Here is a 27,705-nt window from a genome sequence, read left to right as displayed (position 1 = left end):
GTCAGATTTGCACCGACTCGCAGGGCGCCCTTTTCGCTCGGAAAAGTTTCCTGATCGCTGATTGGTTGGACAAGATAATTCTAACCAATCAGATACCAGGAAACTTGTCTGAGCTAAAAGGCACCCCGGCGAGTCGTTGCAAATGCGCTTCATAAAAAAAATTGAGTATAGTAGATTTCACTAAATCTATTTACTGCGGGTGAAATTTTATTTTTTGGAATGTCCGTTGGTGTCCATCGATTTAAAGGTTACGAAGTTCAGGGTTGAAAGTTTTATTTTAATTGTTCTTTATTTCTCTTGTAGTATGTTTAGTTCCTTATTTCCTTTCCTCACTGGGCTATTTTCATTGTTGGAGCCCTTGTGCCTTTAGTATCCTGCTTTTCCAAGTAGGGTTGTAGCTTACCCAGTAATAAAGATAATGGTAATAAAATGGTTGCGAGATTGTTTGAAGATCTTTTTTTACGAAGTATTAAGAAAAAAGTATAAGAATGATTTTGAAATATTACATCAAAATATTTTATATGAATTTGTTGTCATTAAACACCATCATAATGTATTTAGTTGAACGGATTTACAGTAGACGGGGTTGGTGATACCACATCAAAGGACCAGTGTTTTTATGTCTATTTTTAGTAATTTTTTTATCGCCGACTTGTAGATTAAATGAAAATAGTTTTGGCTAGTCATAATACTATTACATTATTCTGTTAGAATTTCATCGACCACCTTTAACTTCAGTGTAGGGTATTTTTTTATTATAGGTGATAAGGGATTAACTCTTAAGATTCACAGACTTTGCACATAATCATATATTATGACGTACCTTATTTTATGTATTTATTTTCATAATTATTTTGGTTTTGAATTGCTTTATATTATACACGAATTGCAACATATCAAGATATCAAGGTAACTTTTGTTTATTATCAAGAAAAAATGTCAATCTATTTTATTTAATTATATCAAATACATTAAGTAGTTCATTCTTACGATCCTTATTTTTTTTTTCTTCGCATATAATGAAATTTCCTCGGTCTAGACCTTCAGGGGATAAATGTCATGTAAGTAATGAATGGTTGTAGCCTAATTTGACATATGTTATTCCCAGAAGTCTATTAGTGGTGACATTGAAGAGTGGAGTTGGCACGAAATTGTTATGCCGCTGTTGTGATTGACTTGAAATGTGTGAATACTACAACCCGTGATAAGAAATGTGTAAGGTTTGTTTAAATTTCCTGAATCCTGATAATTTGATTTTATAATGGTTGCATTAGTTGAATTTATTTGCTAAACCTTTTCTTGACTGTAATAAGGAACGTTGGTATTTGTCTTATTAAAAAGTTCGAGTAATTGCAATTTTGTCCCCGAGAAACTTTTACCTTTATCAACTGTTCAAATACAATTATCAGGAATACTAATATTCTTTATATCGTTCATTATTCCTCTTACATTGGCCTAGTAACTATCGAAATAGGCTTTTGTATGTGGATTTTTGGTTGGATGGCTCTAATATTTTTTGGTGGCCATATGCTTATTTTTGCTAGAGCATGGACCGGCTCTAGCGAATGCGAGCCCAGTATTCCCCTTCTCTCTCCCTCAAAGTGAAATTTGATTGTGTGTCCTTTGCTGAGGAAAATAAGACGGATTGTCAGTAGACTTCTTCTCTTAATCATCGGCCAAGTCGAGTGTCACCTATGTATCTACCCCCCAAAAAAGCATAGGCTGACATAAATGGGACAATTGTGATCTTGTATGTATAATGCATGTACACACACATACTATATATATATATATATATATATATATATATATATATATATATATATATATATATATATATATACACACATATATATATATATATAAACCAATTAATTAAAGTTTTCATCATTTACTGGTCGGAAATATCAGTTTTGCCTCTTTTTCCGCTGCGCAAATAAAGTGTTTCGAAATTAGAGCGTAATTTCTACTATTATTTTTTCAAATTAAATTTGTTAATATATATATATATATATATATATATATATATATATATATATATATATATATATATATATATATATATATATATATATATATATACATACATACATACATACATACATACACACAATAATATGGAGGAGCTCAAAAGATTGAGCAAGCCATGAAAACTACCATAGTATTTATATGTATATGTAAAAGACTGATCATCATCATGGTATCATACCTCTATATACCTAATTTGCACAAGCCCTTGTAAGTGAAAGTGTACGCATGAGAGATCAATTAATCTTATGAGAACTTGTTCGTTTGCTGTGTTTAAATGCTCGCAAATGTCCATACCGCTCAGTTCTCGTGTACTGTATGTATATTCATGAGTTAGTGCCTTCTTTATAATGCCATGAACATTTTGTGTAGATATGAGAAAATATTTTCAATTCGTATTGAGAGCAGTCTTGTGTGTCGAACGAAAAGGTCAGTCAAAAGGGTTTAGTTTTCAGCATTGCAGTCGACAGATATTTTGTCCCGTGGATAATAAATTCTTAAATGTATCAATGTATCTGGCAACTAGGTGCAGAAAAAGTCTACGGGTTATGCACAGAACATGTTAAAGCTAAGCTAAGTGGGGTAAAATCATAGGAATGGTGAAGTACAAGATCATCACCTGCCAATGTATAAAAAGTAGTATTGATGGATCCCCATGAGCATTTAAGTATGTACTTGGTTGATAGTCGCTGGCTGTGGGTCGTAATGGGATGTGGATAGTGAAACAGCTGAGGTGTTATTCGTACAGTAGCAATAGTGGTATATATATATATATATATATATATATATATATATATATATATATATATATATATATATATATATATACATACATACATTTTTTATCGTACAATGATTTGAAGCCTGTCTCTCTAAAGTTTAATCCACTTTCCTCACATACTATTTCACATTTGGCTCTGGTATCGTTGCCATGTTCTCTTTTCATAGGTAGCATTTTTATCACCTACGGGTTTTAAAGATTGTTCCTGTACATCGTTACCCTATTTCTCGCATATAACTTGTGGTGTACTTATAGTATTAATTTTAGCTCCCTACAATATTAAACTCTTGCTTGATATTATCAGGAGGGTTGAAGGCATAGCCTTTTAAGAAGGAATGTCTTATTTTCTGAAAGGTTATTTGATTATTGAAATAGAGGAAGACGTACAACGTCGAGACATTTGTCGATATGTATGCCCAAGAATAAATGTGTCCTGCAGGGTGATCCTCGGAGGCCTTTGATAAATAGGATCAGTTGCAGTCAGTTATTTTCCCCTGAAGTTAGCCCTGAAACTTTTTGCCTGCCTGATTTCCCATTTTCTTAAATTTTAAAGGTATGTTAATTACCCTCTGAAAGTAAAGACAAATTTGATTTGGTGTATCTTTAACTGCATTAATAACTGAAAAGCATTTTTCTCCAACGTCAATACCAACGTAACTTTAGTGTTCGTTTAAAATGCTGATCGAAGTGCATGTGTCATTGGAGGACGTAAAACTCCTTGCCGAGTCCTTAAACGGCAACGAGTGAATTCAGACCTTTTTAGACCACTGTACATTCGTGGTAGTTATGTGTTTTCTCTTGAGCGCAGCTGTTGCCAAGTTGGCAGACGTTGACACAGGCAACTCACCCCTTTGCCCTCCTTTCATAAACTGTCTAATCTTCCTTTATGTATAGCTGGCATTGCCAAATGCGTATGGCAGGACTTCCCGTAGTATATGAAAAAAATCAACAGACAGCGTTCTTCGGTTACGTGGCGAAGGACTCCTTTTACATACTGTCATTTATATCTTGGATTTGGTTTCTTAGTAGTATGTTTCGTATATTTTTTCCTATTTTGTTTGTCGCTACTAGTTTTGCTCTTTATCTTCAATATTATTAGGAACCCTTGACCAAAAATCTCTGAATATGGCTGTTAAACGGGAAAACCACACAGCACTACAAGTGGTGATTGAGCTAACTGCAATATGCTACACTTACTCTACAGTATATGACATCCGGTTTATTATTATTAGTATTATTATTATTATTATTATTATTATTATTATTATTATTATTATTATTATTATTATTATTATTATTAGCTAAGCTACAACCCTAGTTGGAAAAGCAAGATGCTATAAGTTCAAGGGTTCCAACAGGGAAACTCAGCCCTATAAAGAAAGGAAATACATGAATTACGAGAGCTGTAATGAACAATTGAAATATAACATTTTAAGAACAATAACAACATTGAAATAGATCTTTCATATATATATATATATATATATATATATATATATATATATATATATATATATATATATATATATACATACTGTAGAAAGAAACTCATGTCAGCCTGTTCAACTTAAAAACATTCGCTGCAAGTTTGAACTTTTGAAATTCCACCGATTCAACTATCATTCCACAACTTTGTCACAGCTGGAATAAAACTACTGGAATACTGTTGTATTGAGTCTTATGATGGAGAAGGCATGACTATTAGAATTAAGTCTCTTTCAGTTTTCTGAAGTCTTCACAAAGATTTTGGTCTGTTATTGTATTAGTGCCCTTTATTGATGCTCCAGGCAGATAATATATAGGTTTCTGTTTATACGTAGACTTTTCAAATTCCTCAATCTTTGGATTTCCTCCCACACCATTTTGGATGGAGATTGTTGCTTCCTAAAATTAATATCCCTGTCTCTTGTCTTCTCGTTACTAGGTTGTCTCCTCCATTAGCGCTGGCAATTTTTTTCAGTATCGGCCTTTAAAGGTAAACTGTAGTTCAATGCATAATTTAGTTCTTAACCAAATAATTTTGGTCTTCTTGACTTTCAGATACCATCGAAGATATTTTCATACCTTCCAGTATTGGAAAATCTCCTTCATATAATTTCGTACAATAGAAATTAATTGTGACAATGAAGTGTTTTAGAGGTCTGACGACAGAATAGAACAGGTTGCAAAGAAATTGGGTGATGAACTCCAAGCTTGTTAAAGATGATTTAAGACCAAGAACTTGCCTTGTTATTTGTATAGTTCTCCCTTAGCACATTTATTGGGTATAAATTCTAAGGATAAATATCTATCCCTATTAAAATCTGTAGTGTCTGACTTCATGCTAAGGATATGAGCAGAAGCAGTCTTTACAATGAGACAGAAACTGAATAAAAGCTGAATTAATATTCAGGTTATTAGCAGTGTTCTTGCCCAAGTCAAACGTTCTTGCTTCTCTACAATCTGTATTTGACATATGCACAATATTTTGGCTATACTGTATGGAAAGGGAGGGTTGGTGTAGAGATGAAAATCTTTTAATTTTTAATAAGTTATGAAGCTGATGCTTCCACATTAATAGCTTGTAATTTGAATGTTACTATGGGAATAGTTGATTTTAACATAAAAATCCTCTTTATGACAGTTGGGGAAGAAAAACACTTATTTTACTCTACGTTAACACTAGATACCATAAAAAGTGAAGGCATTGGCAAGGGTATTAGAAGAGTTAAGGAAAGGAAAGTGGTCATGGGGTTGCTGGAAAGATGTGTATATATGCATTTTATACTGTGTATTTAATTTAACTGATGGTATCACAAGAAAGTCTATGAGAAGACCAAGTCGATGGGCTATAAAGCAACAGTGTTATTTCAGCGTAGAAAACCTCTTAGCAGAGACATCTGTGAAGCTTAGGTAAATTATGGAAATATTTTTTTAATTAACTTTTTATTTCTATAATATACAATCCAAAATTTAATTCCATAAATTTACAAAATGGAGATTCCTGAATTGCTTCCTTTTGATTGTAAGAAGAATGCCTGATCTAGCCTGTAAATAGAACTTGTCTCTGTTTTATTTATTTTTAATTATAGTACATCTCTAAGAACTGGTTTAATTTAAAAATTCCTTGTTTTGGAGGTGTATTGGAATGGAAAAATGCCATTGCTAGATGGAACACCCTTACTAGCACATGATCTACTAAAACATGTGCAACGCTAAAAGTTGGCGTTACACCAGACAAGTTATGAAAATTGTGCATGTAGGAGTTCTAAGCCTCCTGCCTTCTTCATGTGAAAATGATAGATTAATTCTCTTTTGGATGTAAATAATAAATCGTATGGAACTAAAGGGTTTGTATAAAATTCTCCTTAAGGGACTTCTATGAAATTCAAAGGAAACTGTGTGCAAAAGTTTAGTGTGACAATTTTGTGATGGGAATCAATGCCCCCCTTTTTTCAATCTTAAAAAAAAAAAATCCTCCCCATGAGGGGGAATAGAAACTTGCTTGTTTTAAAGAGGTTAACATAAACCAACTTGTCTGAGACAGGTATTAGCCCTGAATAGGAAACTGCATTGTCTGAGCTGCTAAAGACTGTAGTGTACAGTATAAGCATACAATATGTGAGTTTGTGGATTTGTTACTGTATTGTTTCGGATGATGACATTTAATGTTATTAATATTTGATTGATTAAATATCGCGTTTGATTTCAGATGCTTTTGGACCATCGTAGCCGCAGTGAAGTGGCCCGTGTTGTGAGTGCCAAAACAAACGGAGCTACGCCGTTGGTAATGGCAGCCAAGCACGGACACAAGAACTGCGTAGAGTACCTGGTTGAACGCTGTGATGCAGACATAGAGCAAGTAGGCTCAGGTATGTCCCTTTCAAAGGATTTCTAGCTGTATACTGTATTATTAATGCCTTGAAAAGTTATGAACAAGTTTAGAGAAAGTAAAGAAAACCTGAGATGGGTAAGATTTAATGATTAGTGACAATGTGACTTAGTTTTATGTCACCACGTGTGTAAGCTTAATTTGTTCCGTAACTGAAATACAAACCTTAGCTATTTAATATGGGTATTACTTTCGGCGTAGCTGAAATGACGAGCCATTAGAATTTTAACGAGGGTTTACTTCCCCCTCGCTAGTTAGCGAAGGGGTAGGGAGGGGTAGCTAGCTACCCCTCCCCCCCTCACACCTGTGACTAGCTCACTTTGCTTTTGGCTCGGGTGACGATCAGACTTGTCTGCTCCCACCCTCGCTTATGACAGCCTTTGATCTTTGTTTTTTGCTTTCTCTTTTCAATGTGTTTGGAAGTTGGCCTCTACCATGCAGTAGTGTCCCGGCTTACCTGACCACCCTTGCGGAACGTTTATGTCGGCGGTGGACACAGACCCTCACACCTTATGTCCTTATTGCAGGGGCCAACTGTGTGAAAGAAATAAAGTGTGCGGTGAGTGTAGGGAGTGGTCTACCTCCCAGTGGGAGAGGTTTTCACGGCGCCGGAAGAAGTCTAAACGGGATATTTCTCCTTCAAGGGTTTCCTTGAAGAGAGAAAATCCCAAAGACTCTTCTTCCGTAGCCCAAACCTCCTCCAAAGCTCCCACTCGATCGGTCTCTTCCGAGAGGCCGTCGAGTGGTAGCGTAGGCCGTACTTGTGTTCGCCAACCTCGGGGTGCGGGAGAGGGCGTTGCCTCCCATAACGAGGCAGCTCCTCCTCCTCCCCCCGGGCGAGGTTATTTCTGCTAATGTGTCTAATGATTATTTATTGCAGCTTTGGGCTTCCGGGTTCGCCCTCCAAGGAAGCCCTGTTTGACATAATCAGGTTGGGGGCTGCTGTCAAACAGTCGCCGGCGATAGCAGAGGTTGACCCTCTGTCTATCGTCGACGTTGTTGTGGCAGAGGCTTCCGACGAGTTAGGTCAAACCTCTGCCTTGGGTGCTGATGTTGCTGAAGGCTTAGTTCCCCCCTCCGAACATCCTTCGAGGGAGGAGCTAAGTCCAACGGTCTCTCCTGCAGGTGATTCTCCCCCTCGGGGGAGTTCACTAACAGAGACTCCTCTCCAGAGGACTGATGATGGTCTGCCTGCTGTCCCCAGAGGACGTATCAGATGTAAGGCTCGTCTTCCTCTTCGCCGTAGAGGCCTTCCTTCTCCCCATAAGGGAGTTAGGAGGCGCCTCTTCGGTTCTTCGCCTTCGCAGTCTGCGCGCGAGCGCCAGCGCGATCCCCGGCGCAATTCCCATTGGGATTCACAGCGCGAGCCCTCGCGCGAGGCTTCAGGAACGAGAGCATCCAGGTCGTCTTCTTCAACCCCCCCCCCCCCAAAAAAAAAAAGTGCAGACCAGCGCGCTCGCAGGAGGGGAAGTCTTCGGATAGGTCCAGGAACCAACCTTCTTCTTCTTCCCTTTCTTTTCAGTCTACTCCGAAGGATCGCCCGATCCAATTCCCTCCAGAGGGAGTCTGACACAGTATCTGTCAGTAAGCAGCCATGGTTTGGGTCCCTTATGAGAGCTGTCGTTCAGGCTGTCAAGCCTGCCGTCTCTGAGTTGATCCTCAAACCAAGGACAGCTCCGACCCCACTGAAGAGGAAGAGAGGAGTAGAAGTCGTGGTGACTTCTCCCAGGGTCAAGCTGGCTCCTAGGAAATCCTTAAGGAAGGCTCCCTCCCCCCCTCAGACTTTCTCTCCATCTCCTGTGGACGAAGATTTTCCGTCCTCAGGAGAGTCTACCGAGGTGAGACGTTCTCCCATCGCACCAATGGGAGAAACCCCACCTCGAGCAGGAGAATCGTCCCGAGTTGGGGTGGAGAAGAGCCCTCAGACTTCGTTATTGGAGTCCTGTATCCCTCCTAGGAGGGAACCTAAGGACTCTTAAGACCATCCCTAAGTCGTCTTTTAGGATTCGAGCAGAGCCAACGAAACCATCGCAGAACGTCCACGTGTCCCCCCAAGTAGAGCCTTTGGGGACAGGAGACTTTGCTGCCAGTTCTCCAGGAGGAGAGCAACAGGAGTCAGAGCATGCCTTCTGGCAGGTCCTGACCCTGATGAGGCATCTCAACGGGTTCCCGGACCCTGAGATTCCTCCTCGTGAGGGCAAGGACACGGTCCTGGACCGAGTCTTTGGCACCCAAAAACCCGCTGAGGCCAGTGCGGCTTTGCCCTGGTCCCAAGGAGTGAAGAGTGCCAGGGATAAGGTTGAGGGCCAGGTCTCCGAACTCACATCCTCCTGCCGTTGCACTGCTGGCAACAAGCTCCTCCCTCCTCCTCGTATCCACCAGAGGAGGTACTTTGAGATCATGGAGGAGTCTTGCTTAGCTCTTCCCCTGCACCACTCGGTGGAAGAGCTTACCAAGGGAGTCCCTCTAGAGAGGCTCTTTAGCCGGCAAATGACTTTCTCGGCGACAGAGATCCTAAGTCAGGAGAAGGTTGCGAAGTGTGCCATGCAGGCTACTTCGTGGCTGGACGTCTGGCTGGGGTCTCTTGGCATCCTGTTGCCATCCGAGGATCTGTCTAAGGAGAGCACCAGGAAAGCCCTGGAGACCTTCCTCCTTTTGGGCACCCGCACCATAGAGTTTCTGGCCCACCAAGTCTCGAACTTGTGGGCCAATTCCATCTTGAAATGACGTGATGCGGTGGCAGAAAGGTTCCATTCGAAGGTCCTAGCCGGCGAAGTCAGCAGGCTCAGACATTCTTCCCTTTTGGGAAAGAATCTGTTTGAGCCTAAAGATGTGGAACAGGCAGCTGAGAGGTGGAGGAAATCCAACCAGGACTCTCTCCTCCAGAGGGCTCTCACATCAAAGCCCTACAAACCTCCAGCACCTCAACAACCTCGCCCGTCCAAGACGACGAAACCGGCAGTGGCAGCAAAGAAGACGGTGTCCAAACAGCAGCCCTTTCCTGTCAAAGACAAGAAAGGCAAAAAGGCAGAAGTCGAGACCAGGTTAAAGAAGGATGCTCTTCAGGAGGTCGTCGACGGTTCCCCAGGCTTCTTCAGTCGACTCTTTCTTGTAAAGAAGGCGTCTGGAGGCTGGAGACCAGTCACCGACCTCTCAGCTCTGATCAGGTTTGTCAAAAAACTCCGTTCAGCATGGAGACAGCAGACACGGTCAGACTTGCAGTGAGACCACAAGACTTCATGTGTACACTGGACCTGGAGGACGCGTACTTCCAGATCCCAGTCCATCCGTCTTCAAGGAAGTACTTAGATTCAGCCTAGACAACAAGATCTACCAGTTCAAGGTGCTGTGTTTCGGTCTCTCCACAGCACCTCAGGTATTTACCAGAGTGTTTACCCTGATTTCTTCATGGGCACACAGGATCGGCATCCGTCTCCTCCGTTATCTGGACGACTGGCTGATCCTGGCAGACTCGGAGTCGACCCTTCTTCGACACCGGGACAAGCTTCTAGGAATTTGCCAAGATCTAGAGATCATGGTAAATCTCGGGAAGTCTTCTCTGCTTCCAACTCAACGACTGGTATGTCTAGGTATGATCTTGGACACCAATCTCCACGAAGCCTTCCCATCAGACGACAGGATAGCAAGGCTGAGGAGGGTCGCAGACCCTTTCCTCTGACGGGAAGAACTCCCAGCCCAATTGTGATTACGTCTCCTCGGTCACCTTTCTTCCCTGGCCCGTCTAGTTCCAAACGGTCGCCTCAGGATGAGATCCCTGCAATGGCAACTCAAGTCCCGGTGGAATCAAAGACACGATTCCCCGGACGTCTTGGCCCCTATGGGTCCTGCGGAACAGATGGACCTTCAGTGGTGGGTGACAGACAAGAACCTACGAAAGGGAGTGGATCTTCTCGTCCTCCCCCCAGATTTGATGCCGTTTTCGGACGCCTCAAAGAAGGGTGGGGGCCCATGTTCTGAACCACAGGACCTCAGGCCTGTGGTCAGAATCAGAAAAATGCCTCCACATAAATCTGCTAGAAATGAAGGCTGTATTTCTGGCACTTCAGCAGTTCCAACAGTACCTGGCGGGTCACTCCGTGGTAGTGATGAGCGACAACACCACGGTAGTGGCTTACATCAACAAGCAGGGAGGTACCTTTTCAGAGCATCTATCCCATCTTGCAGTAGAGATACTGAGATGGACCGAAGTCCACTCGATTCCACTATCAGCTCGCTTCATTCCAGGCAAGAGGAATGTGCTCGCCAACAGTCTGAGCAGGGCATCACAGATAGTGAGTACCGAGTGGTCTTTGGATCGTCTAGTAGCCAACAAAGTCCTGACTTTGTGGGGTTCCCCGACGGTGGATCTGTTCACGACAGCCTTGAATTTCAAGCTTCTGCTGTACTGCTCCCCAATCCCGGACCCCAAGGCACTCTGGCAAGATGCCTTCCAACAACGGTGGGACAACATCGACGTGTACGCCTTTCCCTCGTTTTGTCTGATGAGGAGGGTGCTCAACAAGACCAGAATATCGTTCAACCTGTCTATGACCTTAATAGCTCCGCTATGGCATCACGCAGAGTGGTTTCCGGACCTTCTGCAGCTCCTGACGGAACTCCCGAGAGAACTTCCTCCACGACATGAGCTACTCAAACAACCACACGCCAACATCTTTCACAAAGTCGTAGCCTCGCTGTGGCTTCACGCCTGGAGACTATCCAGCATCTCCTCACAGAGAGAGGCTTTTCGCAACGAGTTGCGGAAAGGATGTCTGGACACCTGCGAAAGTCATCTGCAGGGGTCTACCAGGCGAAGTGGAGAGTTTTCTGTGGTTGGTGTCGTGGAAGGGGTATCTCTCCACTCGATGCCACTATTCCAGCAATAGCAATTTCTCGTGTATTTGCGGGAGGAAATGCGCCTTTCAGTCTCGGCATTGAAAGGCTATTGCTCAGCCTTAAGTCTTGCCTTCAGGCTCAAAGGAATGGACATTTCTTCCTCACTGGAACTTTCTCTACTCATACGAAGTTATGAACTTACCTGCCCTCAGTCGGAAGTGAGACCACCTCCATGGAACGTGGTTAGAGTTCTCAGGTCTCTTAAGAGACTTCCCTTCGAACCATTACGCCAGGCTTCTGATCGCCACCTGACTTGGAAGACAGTGTTCCTACTTGCTTTGGTCTCAGCCAAACGAGTTGGCGAACTTCATGGTCTCTCGTATGACATCGCCCATTCAAGGGGATGGGGGGAGGTAACGTTCAGATTCGTCCCTCAGTTTTTAGCCAAGACTCAAAATCCAGGAGTGCCGGACCCTCGGTTCGACTCTTTCCGGATTTCGAGTCTGCGTTCTATAACAGATGACCCAGACCATCTGCTACTGTGCCCAGTAAGGAGTCTGAGGCTATATCTTAAGAGAACAGCTGCAGTTCGTCCGCGGATGCAGGCATTGTTTGTTAGCACCGGAAGGACGAAGAGGAGGGTCACTAAAAACACTAACTCAGCATGGATTCGCAGGGTTATCCATCATTCCCTGAATCCTGACCCTCCTCCGTCATGTCACCCCACCTGACCCTCCTCTGTCACGTTGCCTCAGAGCACACGATGTCAGGGGCATTGCTACGTCCCTGGCCTTCAAGAGAAACTACTTGGTGACGCAGGTTTTACAAGCAGGGGTTTGGAAGCGTCAGACGACCTTCACAGCCCACTACCTGCAAGACGTGACCCACAGGAGGCTCGATACGTTCTCTATCGGCCCTGTGGTGGCTGTACAACAGCTGGTTTAAACCTCAGGCTCCTTATTGGACAAGTAGCAGATGGTTGAGGGCATTGTTACCCAGTTTTAGTCTGCATGAATGAAAAGGTGTGCTTGGCCCTTATTCTTTTCTTCATCCTCCCCTCTCTTGGGGAAAGCAGCATCCTAGGTTCTCTGCACAGCTGACCGCAAACCTCTGCAGGTAAACCATGTTTCCTTGTGTTCCTAGTATTAAGATAATACTGTCACGTCCCCATACCCTTACAAGGTGGTATTGGGAACGTCCTATCCAAGAATTCCATCTAAAGGACTTCAGGTCAACTTCCTAGAACGAGTCACACTTCATTCCTTCACACACAAGCTTACGTAGGCCGCGGTCCTTGCAGAGCAAGGCACTTGAGAGGTGCAGGGACTCCTTATCTTGAGCACTGACACACTCGGATACTGAGTCCCCGGGCAAAAGCCAAAAGCCAGTAACGGCTGGGACTTACCACCCTACCTAAGGGTTAAGTCACCCATATTAAATAGCGTGGTTTGTATTTCGGTTACGGAACAAATGACAAATTCGTAGATAATTTGTATTTTTCCTAACCATACAAACCTTAGCTATTTAATCAAACTTGCCCGCCAGCCCTGTCCCCCGGGAAGTCCTACCTCTAAGCAAAGTGAGCTAGTCACAGATGTGTAAGGGGGGTAGGGGTAGCTAGAGGGGGTAGTAAACCCTCTTTAAAATTCTAATGGCTCGTCATTTCAGCTACGCCGAAAGTAATACCCATATTAAATAGCTAAGGTTTGTATGGTTAGGAAAAATACAAATTATCTACAAATTTGTCATATTGGTAGCATGCATTTGTCCTTGCATGCAAGATTTAATTGTCAATTGTTCCTACATGAATACAAACCTTTGTTTTTAATAGGAATATGTCTTTCACATAGGTGGAACTCTGCTGTTAAAATTTATATAGTCAATAGGCGTAGGAGGAGATGATGATGATGTCGGTAGTTACGGCTGGAGAGTATGTATGTACTGCCGGTGCCATCAACTTGCTCTTTTAAGCTTTTGTTTCTTCTTTTAGATAATTCTTGGCAGTTATTGTGTGCGAAGGATACTGTATTAACAAAGAAAGTAGGTTTTGCAATTTTCCTGATTACTGTAGCTGACTGGCACTTGTCTTGTAATTTTTCAATACTGTATACAATTTCTTGTTCCTGTGTGAAAGCATTTCTGTTGCTGTTTATTCCTTCAGGAGTGGGAAGGAGGGTTTGCTGCTGCCGAGTTGAAGGGAATTGCTCCACCCCTTTTCTTCTCGTCAGCATCTCCACATGGCCGGAAAGGTGATAAACGTATCTCCTGATGTTGTTGATCTCTTAATAGAATTCTTAGGATCTCTTTCTTTGGAGTATTGTCACCATTGACATTTAAGCCACACTGGAAGAACTAAAAGTTTGCCTCCATCTCTTCACACACTGGTGGTTGGGAGGAAAGGGGTTTGCCATTCTTTTTCCCTTTATGGGTGAAGTCCCAGAAGACCGATTGATAGGAGTTGCATACACGTTTCCTGCGGTTTCTCTTCCCGTGGGAGTGTCCACATACATGTGATAAGATTACCAAACAATTCTTCTCTGCTCAAAGGGTCGACTATATGCAATGTAATGGATCAGTGGCTACTTTCCTTGAGAGACAGTGCTGCCCCAGAAATATCCAGGACTCCCTTCACGGGAGACGAAGAATAAGATGACAATGCAGAGGACACCTGAGATTGCTCCTTCTCCTCATCTCACACTGCCAGCTGGGATGGAAAGGCTCTGCCTTTTTAAAAATTAAACTTAGCCGGTGAATATATAATAGCTGACGTCTCCGACGGCTCGACAGAATTCAAAAACTCGCGAGCGATCGCCTTGAAGGTAGCGGGTGTGCCCACCAGCGCCGACTATCGGCCAGATACCGCATATACATGTAAACAGCTCCAGTTCTTCTCTGTCGGTTTCATCGACAAGTCGATTCCACTCGCTATTATGACCTCGAGTTTTCTACCGAATTGGTGAAGTACTTGGTTTTGGTTTTATTGCTTTCGCCGTGTTGGATTATTCAATACTATCCTCAAAAGAAATGCTTTTGAAAGGAGAGTAAAAGTGTTTTGCCCTTGCTCTTTTATCTCTGGTTTTTTCCATAGAGTAAAGATGGCCGACCCTTCCCTTAGTGTACGGAAGTGTGTTTTAGGTTTTTAGCAATTATCTTATCACGTTATAAATTGTTGTTGTTAATTATAGATTTTCCTCTATATATTTTATATCTCACCCGCCCTTATTAGGCCTCTTTGATTAGCTTTCCATTTATACTAAACATCAAGATAAATTTTATGTTTTGTTTATATGCGGCCTTACCTATTCCTCCCCTAGACGAGAGTAAGCGGTCCTAACTTGGAAACCGAAGTTAAACAACGTTGAGCCCATTCAACTTTTATTTTCGTTAAGTTTAAATCATTTGCTCTGTAAGAGTTATGAAATGAATATTTTTTAGTAGATATTTTATGAAAGATTTTCTTTGAATAGTCTTTGTGCTGTTTCAAAGATGAACTAACGTTTGGTTTATTTATGCTACGCAGTTTGCGCTCTATCGTTACGATAGAGAAAGAGAGAATCACGGTTTCACTTTGCAGAAAGAGTAAATCGATTTTGACGTTTTGTTCATTCTTCTTTCAAACTGAAGTGTTTTAAATACTAATTTAAAGGAACTTGTTAATTTTCAATTTCTTAGTCCTTTCAGTTTTTTCCTTTGGTCAAATAACCTGTTTATTGACGAAGGGTGAGTGGGCATTTCTCTTCTGTGTGAAATCAAGAGAGAGAGAGACGGAGAGAGAGAGAGAGGAAGAGAGAACGTTCCGATCTTTATTCTCGTCCCAAGCGAGTAACGTTGTTCTCGATTCAGTTTTTTACTCTCGTCCCAAGTCTCTGTACGGGGAGAAAGGATAAAACGTTTTTAGTTTTTATTCTCGTCCCAAGGCACTGTACGGTGAGAGATTGAAAACGTAGTCTTTAATGAACTAGTGTTTAGTCTCCTCCCCAGTCACTGATCCTTTTAACTTTATATATTTCTGTTTGATTCGATATATATGTTTACTGATTTTTGCTTGTACTAATGTGCTTACATTATACGACTCATTTCGCAATTATAACCTTTTGATGTAAGGGAGAATTGCGTGCTTCAGGTAGAAATCAGTTTTATTCATGCCTAATGTGAAATTATTGAAAAATACGATATCAGTGAAGTAAGTGCAAAAACAGAAAATCGTAGTGATAAAGTGATAATTGCGCAAAGTGTTTTTTAGTGTTGCGACCGAGGGTTCGTCTGTTCGTGCTTGTCGTTCACCTAGTCCGAGACCTCTTTCAGGCTCCCATGCTACCAGGGAGAAGTAATGTCGTAGGACTTATGGGGACGAGAGGCTTTAACCAACGAACAAACGTTCCCTCTATGGTATCGGGCGTGTCTAGCAAGATCGCCCCTACCATAAGACGAGCGAGGCTGTTTTTCTCCTCGTCATCCGAAGGCTTCTCGCAAAAGAAACCTTGGAGCAAAGTTTCTAGACCCTTAAAGCGGAAGTCAGTCCCTTCAGGACAGGTCCAGCGTCCTGGCTGTAGCTATGGGGACAGCTCTGACCCTTTGCAGTCGTCGGAAGACGGTTCGCCTATTAAACGCAAGCGTAACATGGGGTCCGAGGGTCGCGGTAAAGGCAATGTTTTGCCAACACAGACGTTACCGTCGTCTCGGCCCGTTCCGACTCCCGTTGATCCTAAATGGGTTGTCCTGCAGGACATGCAGACTAAGCTTGCCTCACTTATGGAGAAGTATGACGTTGAGCAGGTTCACGATGAACCTTCGCTTTCGAGTCGCCGTTACACTAAACGAGAGACTAGCCGTCAGCCGCCCAAATGAGCATTTACTCATCCTGTTGACGTTATGAAACGTGATGTCGGTAGTTTGTCACGTCAGTCACGTGACTTGGATCCTCACTCGCTGCAGTCCCGTGTTGACTTTCAGCCGCTGCCGCAGCCTCGTGTTGACGTTCAGCCGCTGCCGCAGTCTCGTGTTGACGTTCAGGACGTTCGCCAACCAGCTCAGTTGCCTTGTTTTGACGTTGAACGTCAAGCACCGCAGTCAAGAGTTGTTTTAACTGCTCAATCTAGGCAGTCAAGGCAGTCTCGACTTGACGTCGAGCGTCCTCCCGCACCTGTTGTTGTTGCTGGTCAGTCCTTTAAGCAGTTACATGACGTAGCGTCCTTGACTGCTACTGATGCTACTTTGCGTGTGGACTCTGCTTGTCAAGCATTGCCACCACGGCAGGTCTCTCCCTTGCTTGAGACTCGGCAATTGTCGGACGAGGTTCCTTCAGATGAGGAAGTTGCTGATCCCCCTCCTACTGATATTCCCTTGGGGACTTTGTCAGACGGAGAGGAGCCTAAAGCTGCTCAGCCCTCTATGGACTTTAAATAAATCATGCTGATTTTTAAGGATCTTTGTCCGGACCATTTTGTAACTGCTGCTCCTCGTTCGCCTAAACGTCAGAGTTTACACTAGGCCTAGCTACTTCGAAGCCGTTGTTTTCTAAGCTAGTGCTCTCTCGCTCTTCTAAGAGAGCTTTACGTTTGCTAGGCGACTGGTTGATCACCAGGAGGAGTTTGGGGGAGACAGCCTTTGCTTTCCCTCCTTTTAAACTGGCTTATAGAGCGAGCGTCTGGTATGACACGAGAGAAGTTCTCGGCTTGGGAGTTCTTGCCTTTGCCCAGAGAGACTTCTCAAGCCTCATAGACCGCCTGGCCATGAGACGCTCCAAGATTTTATGGTCGGCTTCAGAGCTAGACCATCTCCTGTTAGGGGTTTTTTCGAGCTTTTGAAGTTTTGCTGTACAATTATGTCATGCATGAACAAGGCTATCAGGGATGGCTCCAATGATCTGACAGCCACGTTCTCTGCAGGAACAAGACTATCAGGGATGGCTCCAATGATCTGGCAGCCACGTTCACTGCAGGAGTACTTAAGATGTAAGTGCGCTCAATGTGTTCATTGTCAAGACAAACTTCACGATGAAGACTACCAAGCTGTCTTGACAGCATTAAGGGAAGGCGACTGGATGGTCTCTCTCGACCTTCAGGATGCATACTTCCACATCCCGATTCATCCAAACTTTCAACTACATCTGAGGTTTGTGGACGGGAAAGTAATGTACCACTGTCGAGCACTGTACTCCGACCTCATTCCTGCTCCTCTTGTTTTTACAAGGCCCTTGCAAAATGTAGCAAGCTTTCTACATTTTTTGAGGATTCAGAGCCTCCCTTTATTTTGACGACTGGCTAATCAGGGCGTCGTCATTATATCGCTGTCTGGAGAGCCTCTAATGGACATTAGACCTAACCAAGGAGCTAGGTCTCATAGTGAATGTAGAGAAGTCGTAACTTACAGTACCCCATCCCAGACTATTCTTTTTTTGGGAATGGAGATACAGTGTTTGATTTTTCGGCCCTTTTCGTCTCCCGCAAAGAATGGAACAAGCTCTGTTAAAAGTCCTTCACTTGCAAGAGAAAAACAGTTGCTCTGTAAGAGTTTGAACTAGCCTCGTGGGAACTCTTTCATCGCTGGAGTAGTTTATCTCTCTGGGGAGACTCAACCTATGCCCTTTCCGATTTCACCTAAAACATTGGAACAAGGAGAAGGGCTTAGTGAGTATCTCTTTCCCAATCTCCAACTCAGTCTAGACATGTCTGACTTGGTGGGACAGCAACATCAGACTTCGAGAAGGTCTTTCTCTTGCGATCAAGAACCCAAACCATGTGTTGTTTTCAGATGCAGCGGATTTGGGTTAGGGAGCTCCACTGGACAGTCTGGAAGGCTTGGGTCTTTGATCCACGGATCAGAAGGAACTCCATTTAAGGCAGTAACATCTCTCCTTTGGCGAGATTTGTGCAGAAATGAATGTCTTGGCGGACGGCCTCAGCAGAAGAGGACAAGTCATCTCCATGGAGTGGACGTTGCATAAGACTGTGTGCGAGAAGCTATGGATGACATGGGGTCAACCCACCATAGATCTTTTTGCTACTCTCTCTGACAAAGAGGCTCTCGACTTACTGCTTTCCAGTTCCAGATCCAGAGGCAGCCCACATAGACGCTTTCCTGCTGGACTGGTCTCACCTGGACGTTTATGCCTTTCCACCTTTCAAGATCCTAGACAAGGTGCTGCAGAAGTTCACCTCTCACGAATGGACCAGGTTGACATTGGTTGCTCCACTCTGGCCCGCGAGAGAGTGGTTCACAGAGGTACTTCAATGGCTGGTAGACGTTCCAAGGAGTCTACCTTTAAGGATGGATCTCTTACGGCAGCCCCACGTAAGGAGTCTTCATCAAAGCCTCCCCGCGCTTCGTCTGACTGCCTTCAGACTATCGAAAGACTCTCAAGAGCTCGAGGATTTTCGAAGGAGGCAGCCAGAGCGATTGCGAGAGCTAGGAGAGCATCTACCATCAAGGTCTACCAGTCGAAGTGGGAAGTCTTTAGAGACTGGTGCAAGTCATCATCCATTTCCTCTTCCAGTACCTCTGTAGCCCAAAATTGCAGACTTTCTCCTACATCTGAGAAATGTTCGCTCCCTCTCAGCGCCCACTATTAAGGGCTACAGGAGCATGTTGGCATCTGTGTTCAGACATAGAGGCTTAGATCTGTCCAATAATAAAGATCTCCAAGATCTCCTCAAGTCCTTCGAGACCTCTAAGGAGCGTCGTATGGCAACTCCTGGATGGAACTTAGACGTGGTCCTAAGGTTCCTAATGTCCGATAGGTTTGAGCCATTACATTCAGCCTCCCTGAAGGATCTCACCCTCAGGACGCTTTTCTTAGTGTGCTTGGCTTCGGCTAAAAGGGTCAGTGAGATCCATGCCTTCAGTAGGAACATCGGCTTTTCTACAGATAAAGCCACATGTTCACTTCAGCTTGGTTTTCTTGGCCAAAAATGAACTGCCTTCTCGTCCTTGGCCTAAGTCATTTGATATACCTTGCCTGTCAGAGATCGTAGGCAACGAGCTTGAAAGAGTGCTGTATCCAGTTAGAGCTCTGAAGTTTTATTTAGCTCGGACTAAATCCTTACGAGGTGGATCTGAGGCCTTGTGGTGCTCAGTTAAGAAGCCTTCATTGCCTATGTCAAAGAATGCTTTGTCATATTTTATTAGATTTTTAATCCGAGAGGCTCATTCTCACTTGAGTGAAAAAGATCGTTGCTTGCTTAAGGTTAAGACGCATGAAGTAAGAGCTATAGCAACTTCCGTGGCCTTTAAGCAAAACAGATCTCTGCGAAGTATTATGGACGCAACCGTTTGGAGAAGCAAGTCGGTATTCGCGTCATTTTACTTAAAAGATGTCCAGACTCTTTATGAGGACTGCTACACACTGGGTCCATTCGTTGCAGCGAGTGCAGTAGTGGGTAAGGGTTCTACCACTACATTCCCTTAATTCCAATATCCTTTTAATCTTCTCTTGAAATGTTTTTAATTGGGTTGTACGGAAGGCTAAGAAGCCTTTCGCATCCTTTTTGATTTGGCGGGTGGTCAAATGTCATTTCTTGAGAGCGCCCAGATTAAGGGTTTTGATGAGGTCCTGTTGTATGGGTGGTCGCCCTGGATACTTCAGCTCCTGGGAGTCTTTCAGCATCCTAAGAGGATGGCTGGGCTTCGTGAGGAAAGCGGACTAACAAGGCAGAGTAATCGTTAGAGTCAGCTTCCTTAACAGGTACCTATATTTGTTTGGGTTTTGTTATGATATAACTGTCAAAAACTCTAAGCATATACGCCGTAAACTGTATTAATACTGGTCTCTACCCACCACCATGGGTGTGAATCAGCTATTATATATTCACCGGCTAAGTTTAATATTTAAAAATGATATTTTGATTATAAAATAAATTTTTGAATATACTTACCCGGTGAATATATAAATTAAAGGACCCCCTTCCTCCCCGATAGAGACCCAGCGGGATGAGAAGAACTGGAGCTGTTTACATGTATATGCGGTATCTGGCCGATAGTCGGCGCTGGTGGGCACACCCGCTACCTTCATGGCGATCGCTCGCGAGTTTTTGAATTCTGTCGAGCCGTCGGAGACGTCAGCTATTATATATTCACCGGGTAAGTGTATATTCAAAAATTTATTTTATAATCAAAATATCATTTTTACCCTTTTTGGAAAGAGAATTTCTAAAGACTGATCGATAGTTGTGTTCGCATGACTCTTAACTGTACTAGCATGCAACTATGTGCATATGTGCCTATGAGCGCTCCAGCTTTAGAACTCATTCAACTTTTCGTTCTCTCACTTCAGTGCTCGCGAGTGTATGCTCCTATACGAGTGCGCTGTTACTTTTTTGCTTGCGCACTCAGTTTTACAGGAGTGCGCACTTAACTGTCACCTAATTTGCTCGCGGGCATGCACGCCTATGAGTTTTCTCCTGTGTGAGCATAATTACAAGAGGAAAAATAGAAGATGATTTCCTTCAGTTCCCCTATGTGTGTGTCCCGGAGCATTCTCCTGTGCTTACATGTGCTCCTACAGGAGTGAGCCCTCACATGTTTGTGCATGACCTTTTACAGCAGCGTGCCTTCTAGTGAAGCTAGAAACTAGATAATTCTACATTCACCAACGCGTTTTGTGAGGCGAGAGAATATGTTTCAGGAATTTCCCTTTCCTGAAAATGTGTATCAGTATTTGGTACAGGTGTTCACACATCATCTACCTGTGGTCATTTCTCACAAGAACTGGCAGTGCTGTTAGGAATAGGGTCTCCCCCTTCTCTCCCCTTCGTGGAAGATCCCTCTCTTGGATTTGAGAGAAAGAGAGGGAAAAGATACGTACTGAGATTCATCCCATTGAGAATAGACACATGTACACGCTGTACTGTATTGCAACTGTAGAATGTCTTGTATCAAATGCAGTGCCCTCACAAAAAGGGCCAATTAATGTAGCTGTTTGCCTCTTGTGATCTTTAACTGAGCATGTGATGTTGGCATGTACCAAGAGAAGTGGTACGTACCAGCCTGAGGAAGATGGACACTTTTGTACGTTCTTGCCTTATACGCAAGGTGGGAGGTAATGTATCGGAAATGCTTACTACCCCGAAATATGTTTTGGTTTGAGGTTCAGGTATTCATCTCACTTGCTTGATGCTCTGATTGGACACTTCATGTATATTTTTCACTACCTTTTGGATCACAGAACTTTTGGCATCTGCTTCATTCCAGCTCTTCCATTGCACAATACGGGGGAAGAAGAACCTATGACCGTTCTCATTGCTTGTATGGGCTAGGAGATCTTACCTTCACGAGCTTCAAGTTTTCTTTGTGCCCTGCTAAACAGATTGCCTCATGTTTTTTCTCCAACATTGGAGTTTCCTATGGGATCTGCTGAAAACTTATGATCGGTTTCGACGATTGGGAAACTTATGATCGTTTACGACGATCAGGAAACTTATGATCGTTTACGACGATTGGGAAACTTATGATTGTTTAACGCAATTGGGAAACTTATGATGGTTTACTGCGATTGGGAAACTTATGATAGTTTACTGTGATCGGGAACCTAGCACTTGGTTACTATGATTGGGAATCATGCAATCAGTAACCACATGATCTGGAACCATGATCAGAACTTACACTCATGCCTCAAGTGATTGTAACCTTCAACACTAGGGAACTAGTTCACCTATTCCTATTAGTTGTTCGTTCCCAGCACTCCTACCACCAGAGAGGAGGAAGAATCAATCACTTAAGCACTGTACGATTGATGTGGCAGTTTCTTTCTTGCCTTCAACTGATTCCTCTCCATGGTATTGTGCGAGGAGCAGCTCTGTACAAAATCCTAATTCCCGTCAAGGATTTTCGGGGGCTCATGCTCCTGCTATCAGTATGAAGTTGGTCTCGAGCCCAAGAGCTACCGGTCAGGATGCTGGCTCATACATGTCCTTCCACGAGATGCTTCAGCAACACTTCGTAAGAAATCTACCTACTCCCCGATTCTGCTTCTTGACCTAGATCTTCCCACACTTAGAGACCGATCCATATCTGAATTTTCCCAGATGACAAGATCTTCCATCTAGGTCAGACTTGAAAGGTTGGAACAAGTGACTTCTGATCTCGGCACTTGCTCAAGCACTAGAGATGCCACATTGTGTGCGTGCGTGCGTGGTTGCTGGCAAGGATCTTCTCTAACCAAGTTATTTTATGTATTTGAAGAGAGCATCAGATGACTACAGTACCTTTAAAAAGTAGCAACTAAATATGGTACTTCGGACTTCCTTGGAGTAATTGAATTCCCTACACTATATCGATTGATAGGATTCTAATTCCTGGCATATTTGCAGATACCCATGCAATCAATCAAATGCAGGCAGTACGGGCCCTGATGGAGACTCCAGCACGAGGACATGAAGTCGACACTTCAGTTTGCAGCCATGGAAGCTACTTCCATGGCCAGCCTCTAACCTACATTGAGGTCAGATTGCAGGGTGGTCAGAGTCATATGCTCCACTACAACCCAAAGTTTGTCAAGCTCAAGGAGGAGGAAGTACACAGACTTGATTCAGTCAAAAACCAAAATAAAGCCTTTTTGACACCCCATTAAGCTGCCCCTTGGGCTGTTTGTTTGCAACTGGGGCTGGTGACAGGAGTGTAGAGAGCGTATGTCCCTTTGGAATGTATTAATTATGAGGACTGCAGCCCAGTTCTCATGTAGGCAGCAGACGTAAGGTGGTAATACTGGAAGAAGGCACAAACAAGTCTCCTCTTGCATCAATCAGTTAATGTTAAGGGACCAGGCTCATAAAGGGTAACTATTCTAGGATCCCCAGACTCATATGACCTAGAGGTCCAATCTACTACTCCAGGCTCTTCCTACCCTGGAAAGGCTCCGACAGTGTTCCGTACTTTCACTCGCAACCTGGCCTTCTAGGTAAAACGATATGGGAAGGTAGTGCAGAAAGGATCTTAGAATTCAATGACTTTCTGCAGCTTGTAGGAGTATTTTGGGATGTTGAGGATTACATCAACAAGGTTCTAGACCTGCTTGCTAATTTTGCCCACGATCTACCATAACTGGCCCCCTTCTGGCAGGAATGGAGGTGGCATGAGGGCTAGTGTTTTACAGTCTAATCTTACAAACGGAATAATCAACAGGGAACTGGAGACCTGTTATTGGTCTCCCTGCTTGTTTCTCCAAACACTATACAGGATGGGTGTGGCTTGCCATGCACTGTTTATCATAAGAAAGACATAACCTCGAATCCATTTTTTCTCACCTACAGGAGGCTTTCTCCTCATCTGCGTCTTTGGGAAAAGTAGCTACCAATTCAAAGCACTGTGCTTTGGTTGACTACCACTTCCCAAGTGTTCACTATAGTCTCTTTTGAACACTCAATCGGCATTTGTTTACCACTGTGTCTCGGTGATTGCCTCTTTCTACTCTTCTACAGAAGAATCACTTCAGCATTGAGACATACAGTATTTCCCTCCTCTTATCTCAATCTGCAAATTAAAATATACCAGAGATAGTTGTTTAGGACTTTCAGAGAGGTTGGAATATCTGGGAATACTTTAGCATTGACAGCCAGGGGAGGCTCCCTTGAAAATGTAGCTACAGAGTTAAAGCAATTGTTCCGACACTGCCTTCTGCTTCTGCAAGGACGACGACTTCCAAAACCTCCTTTGTTGACAAGAAGGCTAGTTCCACACAGCTGCCGTCCCAGCAATCGCTTGTATAGTTTCTGAAGCTTAATGGTTAGTAACCTGCAATCCCCTTATCTTCATATTGGGTGACAACAGGAATCCAAGGCAATCTACCCTAAAATTGCATCAAGCATTTCAGAAAACCTCAGGCCTCTTGAAGGAATCATTTTGAGCTAAGGGTAACCCCGACTAAGTGAGTAGAAAAATGGTATACTGTACTGTACTGTATCTTTTCCTGTGTTACTGGGGAATCTGATGAGTATAAGATTTCTGTTACCTTTGAAAGGCCAGGACCTAGAATCCAGCTGGCCACAACTTCAATCATTCTTCATCTCTTCCTTACTAGCAGGGACCAGAATGACTTGGCCTCCTGTTCCGAGGGAGGACAAAAACTGTACGGAATGAAAAAGGAAAGATTAATAAACTCTATTTCTGGTTTTGTTGAGGATCCCTACCCCCAATTCAATCACACGAAGCAAGAATACCTACCCCAGCTCTCAGGAAGAACCTGTCAGAAACATTTTGCAAAAGCAGTACTGTAATTTGATAGCAACTGATGACCTTCTTTGCCAACGGGAGTACCCAGAGGTTCCTGGATGCCTTTATCCTCGAACCGGTGGTAAGGGCTCAACAGATCGTGTAGCAAATGTAGCTCTTCCACGGCACAAGAAGTATCTCGTGTAAGATAGCATTGATAAGTCTAGAATGAGAGGGAAGATAGTCTGGCCTTTTATCTCTACTTTCTTCCCTTCCTGGGATTGCAGCATTCACTGGGTTATTTAGCTGCTCTGAACAATGGATATAGGTGAGCTACATGATTGAGCAACCTTTCTTAGCCATAAATTTTAGAAGTCTCCCCCTCATCCTCCCAAATGAGCCGGGTATGCATGAATGTACAGTATGTACCAATGTTCTTATATGACCATATGTTTAGACAACATATCCTCCACTCAGATATAGGTTCTTCTTTAACTGTATAACAGTCCATGTTTGTGACCTAACCTAACGATTCATCTTTATGTCTATGTAAACCAGCCAGTTGGTTATAGGGACTTCCTCCCTCATAGAAATGTCTTCTTTAAAGGATGAGGGTTTGTATTTGTGTAGGACAGATCACCAATTTTAAATGTAATTTTGTATTTTTCCCAACTGTAACAACCCAAGCCCTGTAAGTTGCACTTCCTGCCCCCAATCTAGATTTAAGGTCAAAGTGATTACTAGGTGTGCTGGTGGGATGGGCTCCCCCACCCCCACTTGCCAGTAACTACTGACACATCATTTTGAATTTTAGCAGTCGGGTGTTAGCAATGCTAAAAAGATACTCCTATTAAAGAACTCGGGTTTGTCTAGTTAGAAAAAATAAAAATTACTTGAAAAATTTGTATTTGTCAAGAAATTTTATGAATGTGTCAAAATTACCTTGTCTGTTAACATTTTTATAGCTAAAATTTAAAGTTTCTGTTTTATAGCCAAATTTTAAAGTGTCACAGCATATGAATTACTGACAAAACAGCAATGGCATTCACCTATTCACCAAGAATGAATCTGTTGAATTTTAGAGATCTTTTCAGCTGTAGAATTAAGCTGCTTAGGTTTTTTATACAAATATGTTATTAAAGGTTTTAAAACATATTAAATTGCATGCTTCTAAGAAGCCAATTATCATGAATTCTGTTTTTATCAATAATTAATACAGGAATGGAGATAACTTAAATGTAACATTTAGGAAATGTGTATTTATTATGTTTTTAGTTGACCTTTGGATTCTTTTAAGTCCTTTTCTATTTAAGGATATACCAAAAGACCATATACTTCCCTGGAAGTCTCGACAAAATAGAAAAGTACCACCATAGCAAACAAAAAGATCCACAACTACCTCCAGCATCAGAAGACTGATAAATTTATTCTTTAATTATGTTTGCTGGATGATCTACTTTCAATTTGTTATCATTGTGATATTGAAGTCCATTTTCATCTTTGAATCCTGAGCCTATAAAATTAGTTTTTTATTTTTATGTACAGTACATATTTGCAAGCATTCTATGGCAATTTTTATTTTCCTTGAACCTAACGTTTTTATGTGATATTCCTTGATGAAATAAATGCATTTGTGTACTACTGTAATTGGTGAAAGATGGGTAATGCATATTTTAAGATCTATGAAATTTCCAGGTTTGCATTTGCAATCAACCTGTATTTCTTTTACAGTTGTTTTTGACGGCGAGACCATAGACGGGGCTCCTCCTCTATGGTGCGCTGCCGCAGCTGGTCACTTAGACGTTGTTGCCTATCTTCTTTCGAAAGGCGCTAACGTCAATGCCACAACGAAGACCAACTCCACCCCCCTCAGAGCAGCCTGTTTTGATGGACACTTCGACATTGTTAAATATCTTGTAGAGCACAAGTCAGGTGAGATTTATAATCAGTTTGATGTTATCAAGTGAGGATTTACTGTATACTATACAGTATGTGCAGGCATTTAATTATAAAATTATTCCATAAAACTACTGGTAGTAAATGTATATTTAAGCAATGTAATTTGTTACTTGTATCTACTTAATTTCTATGAACTTCCCATGGTGTTCATACTGTATTGCTTCTCTTTCAAAGGCTGGTTTTGTATCAATGTATAACCTAATACTAAAACTTTCCCATTTATAGGCTTAGGCCTCTAGTACAGGATTGAGATAATCTGGCAGTAAATGACAGTAACATTGGCTTGGGTATCCAGAGTTGCCATTTCAGCGCTTATCAAGCTAGATCTGGTATGCTTCTCGGAAGTCTAGCACGTTTTTTTTCTATTTAGCGCGGGGCGCTATTTGACTTTTTTTTTTTTTTCTTTTTTTTTTCTTTTAGAAAATCCAGTCCGTAATATAGCGCTTATCCATCTGGTATTATATATGATAAACTGATTGCATTTCACCATCTATTGACATACTGCATTGAATCAATGTCCGCTTTATCATTGTTATATCATAGGAGACCGGTCTTTCTCTCTGTTCCCAAACTATGTTGTGTAGTCCTACGGTAAAGTCAAAAGATTCGTTCTGTTAATGAGGGTACTAATGCTATACAGATGGAAGTGGGAGGAGACAGTACTAGTTAGGAACTTGACTTGTTGGAAGAGTAAGTCCAGAGCTTAATAACTTGTGGGAGGAGTAAGTCCAGAGCTTAGTAACTTGTGGGAGGAGTAAGTCCAGAGCTTAATAATTTGTGGGAGGAGTAAGTCCAGAGCTTAATAATTTGTGGGAGGAGTAAGCCCAGAGCTTAATAACTTGTGGGAGGAGTAAGTCAGAGCTTAATAACTTGTGGGAGGAGTAAGTCCAGAGCTTAATAACTTGTGGGAGGAGTAAGTCCAGAGCTCAATAACTTGTGGGAGGAGTAAGCCCAGAGCTTAATAACTTGTGGGAGGAGTAAGCCCAGAGCTTAATAACTTGTGGGAGGAGTAAGTCCAGAGCTTAATAACTTGTGGGAGGAGTAAGTCCAGAGCTTAATAACTTGTGGGAGGAGTAAGCCCAGAGCT

At 42.7% G+C, this 27,705-nt stretch overlaps 1 protein-coding gene across 1 annotated transcript in view; it reads left to right on the top strand.

Moving 5' to 3' along the window:
- The window catches only part of LOC137650078 (protein fem-1 homolog C-like), a 73,201-nt gene that overhangs the window by 27,919 nt on the left and 17,577 nt on the right, over nt 1–27,705 (top strand). Inside the window, exons 2-3 of the mRNA XM_068383152.1 lie at nt 6,501–6,660; nt 26,391–26,591. Of these exons, the coding sequence (XP_068239253.1) occupies nt 6,501–6,660; nt 26,391–26,591 (361 nt within the window). The remainder of the gene's footprint in view (nt 1–6,500; nt 6,661–26,390; nt 26,592–27,705) is intronic.

Source organism: Palaemon carinicauda, chromosome 1 (genome assembly GCF_036898095.1).
Source record: "Palaemon carinicauda isolate YSFRI2023 chromosome 1, ASM3689809v2, whole genome shotgun sequence".
Taxonomy (NCBI): Eukaryota; Metazoa; Arthropoda; class Malacostraca; order Decapoda; family Palaemonidae; genus Palaemon; species Palaemon carinicauda.
Note: the sequence above shows the minus strand (reverse complement) of the source record. Positions and strands in the feature narration are given on the sequence as shown.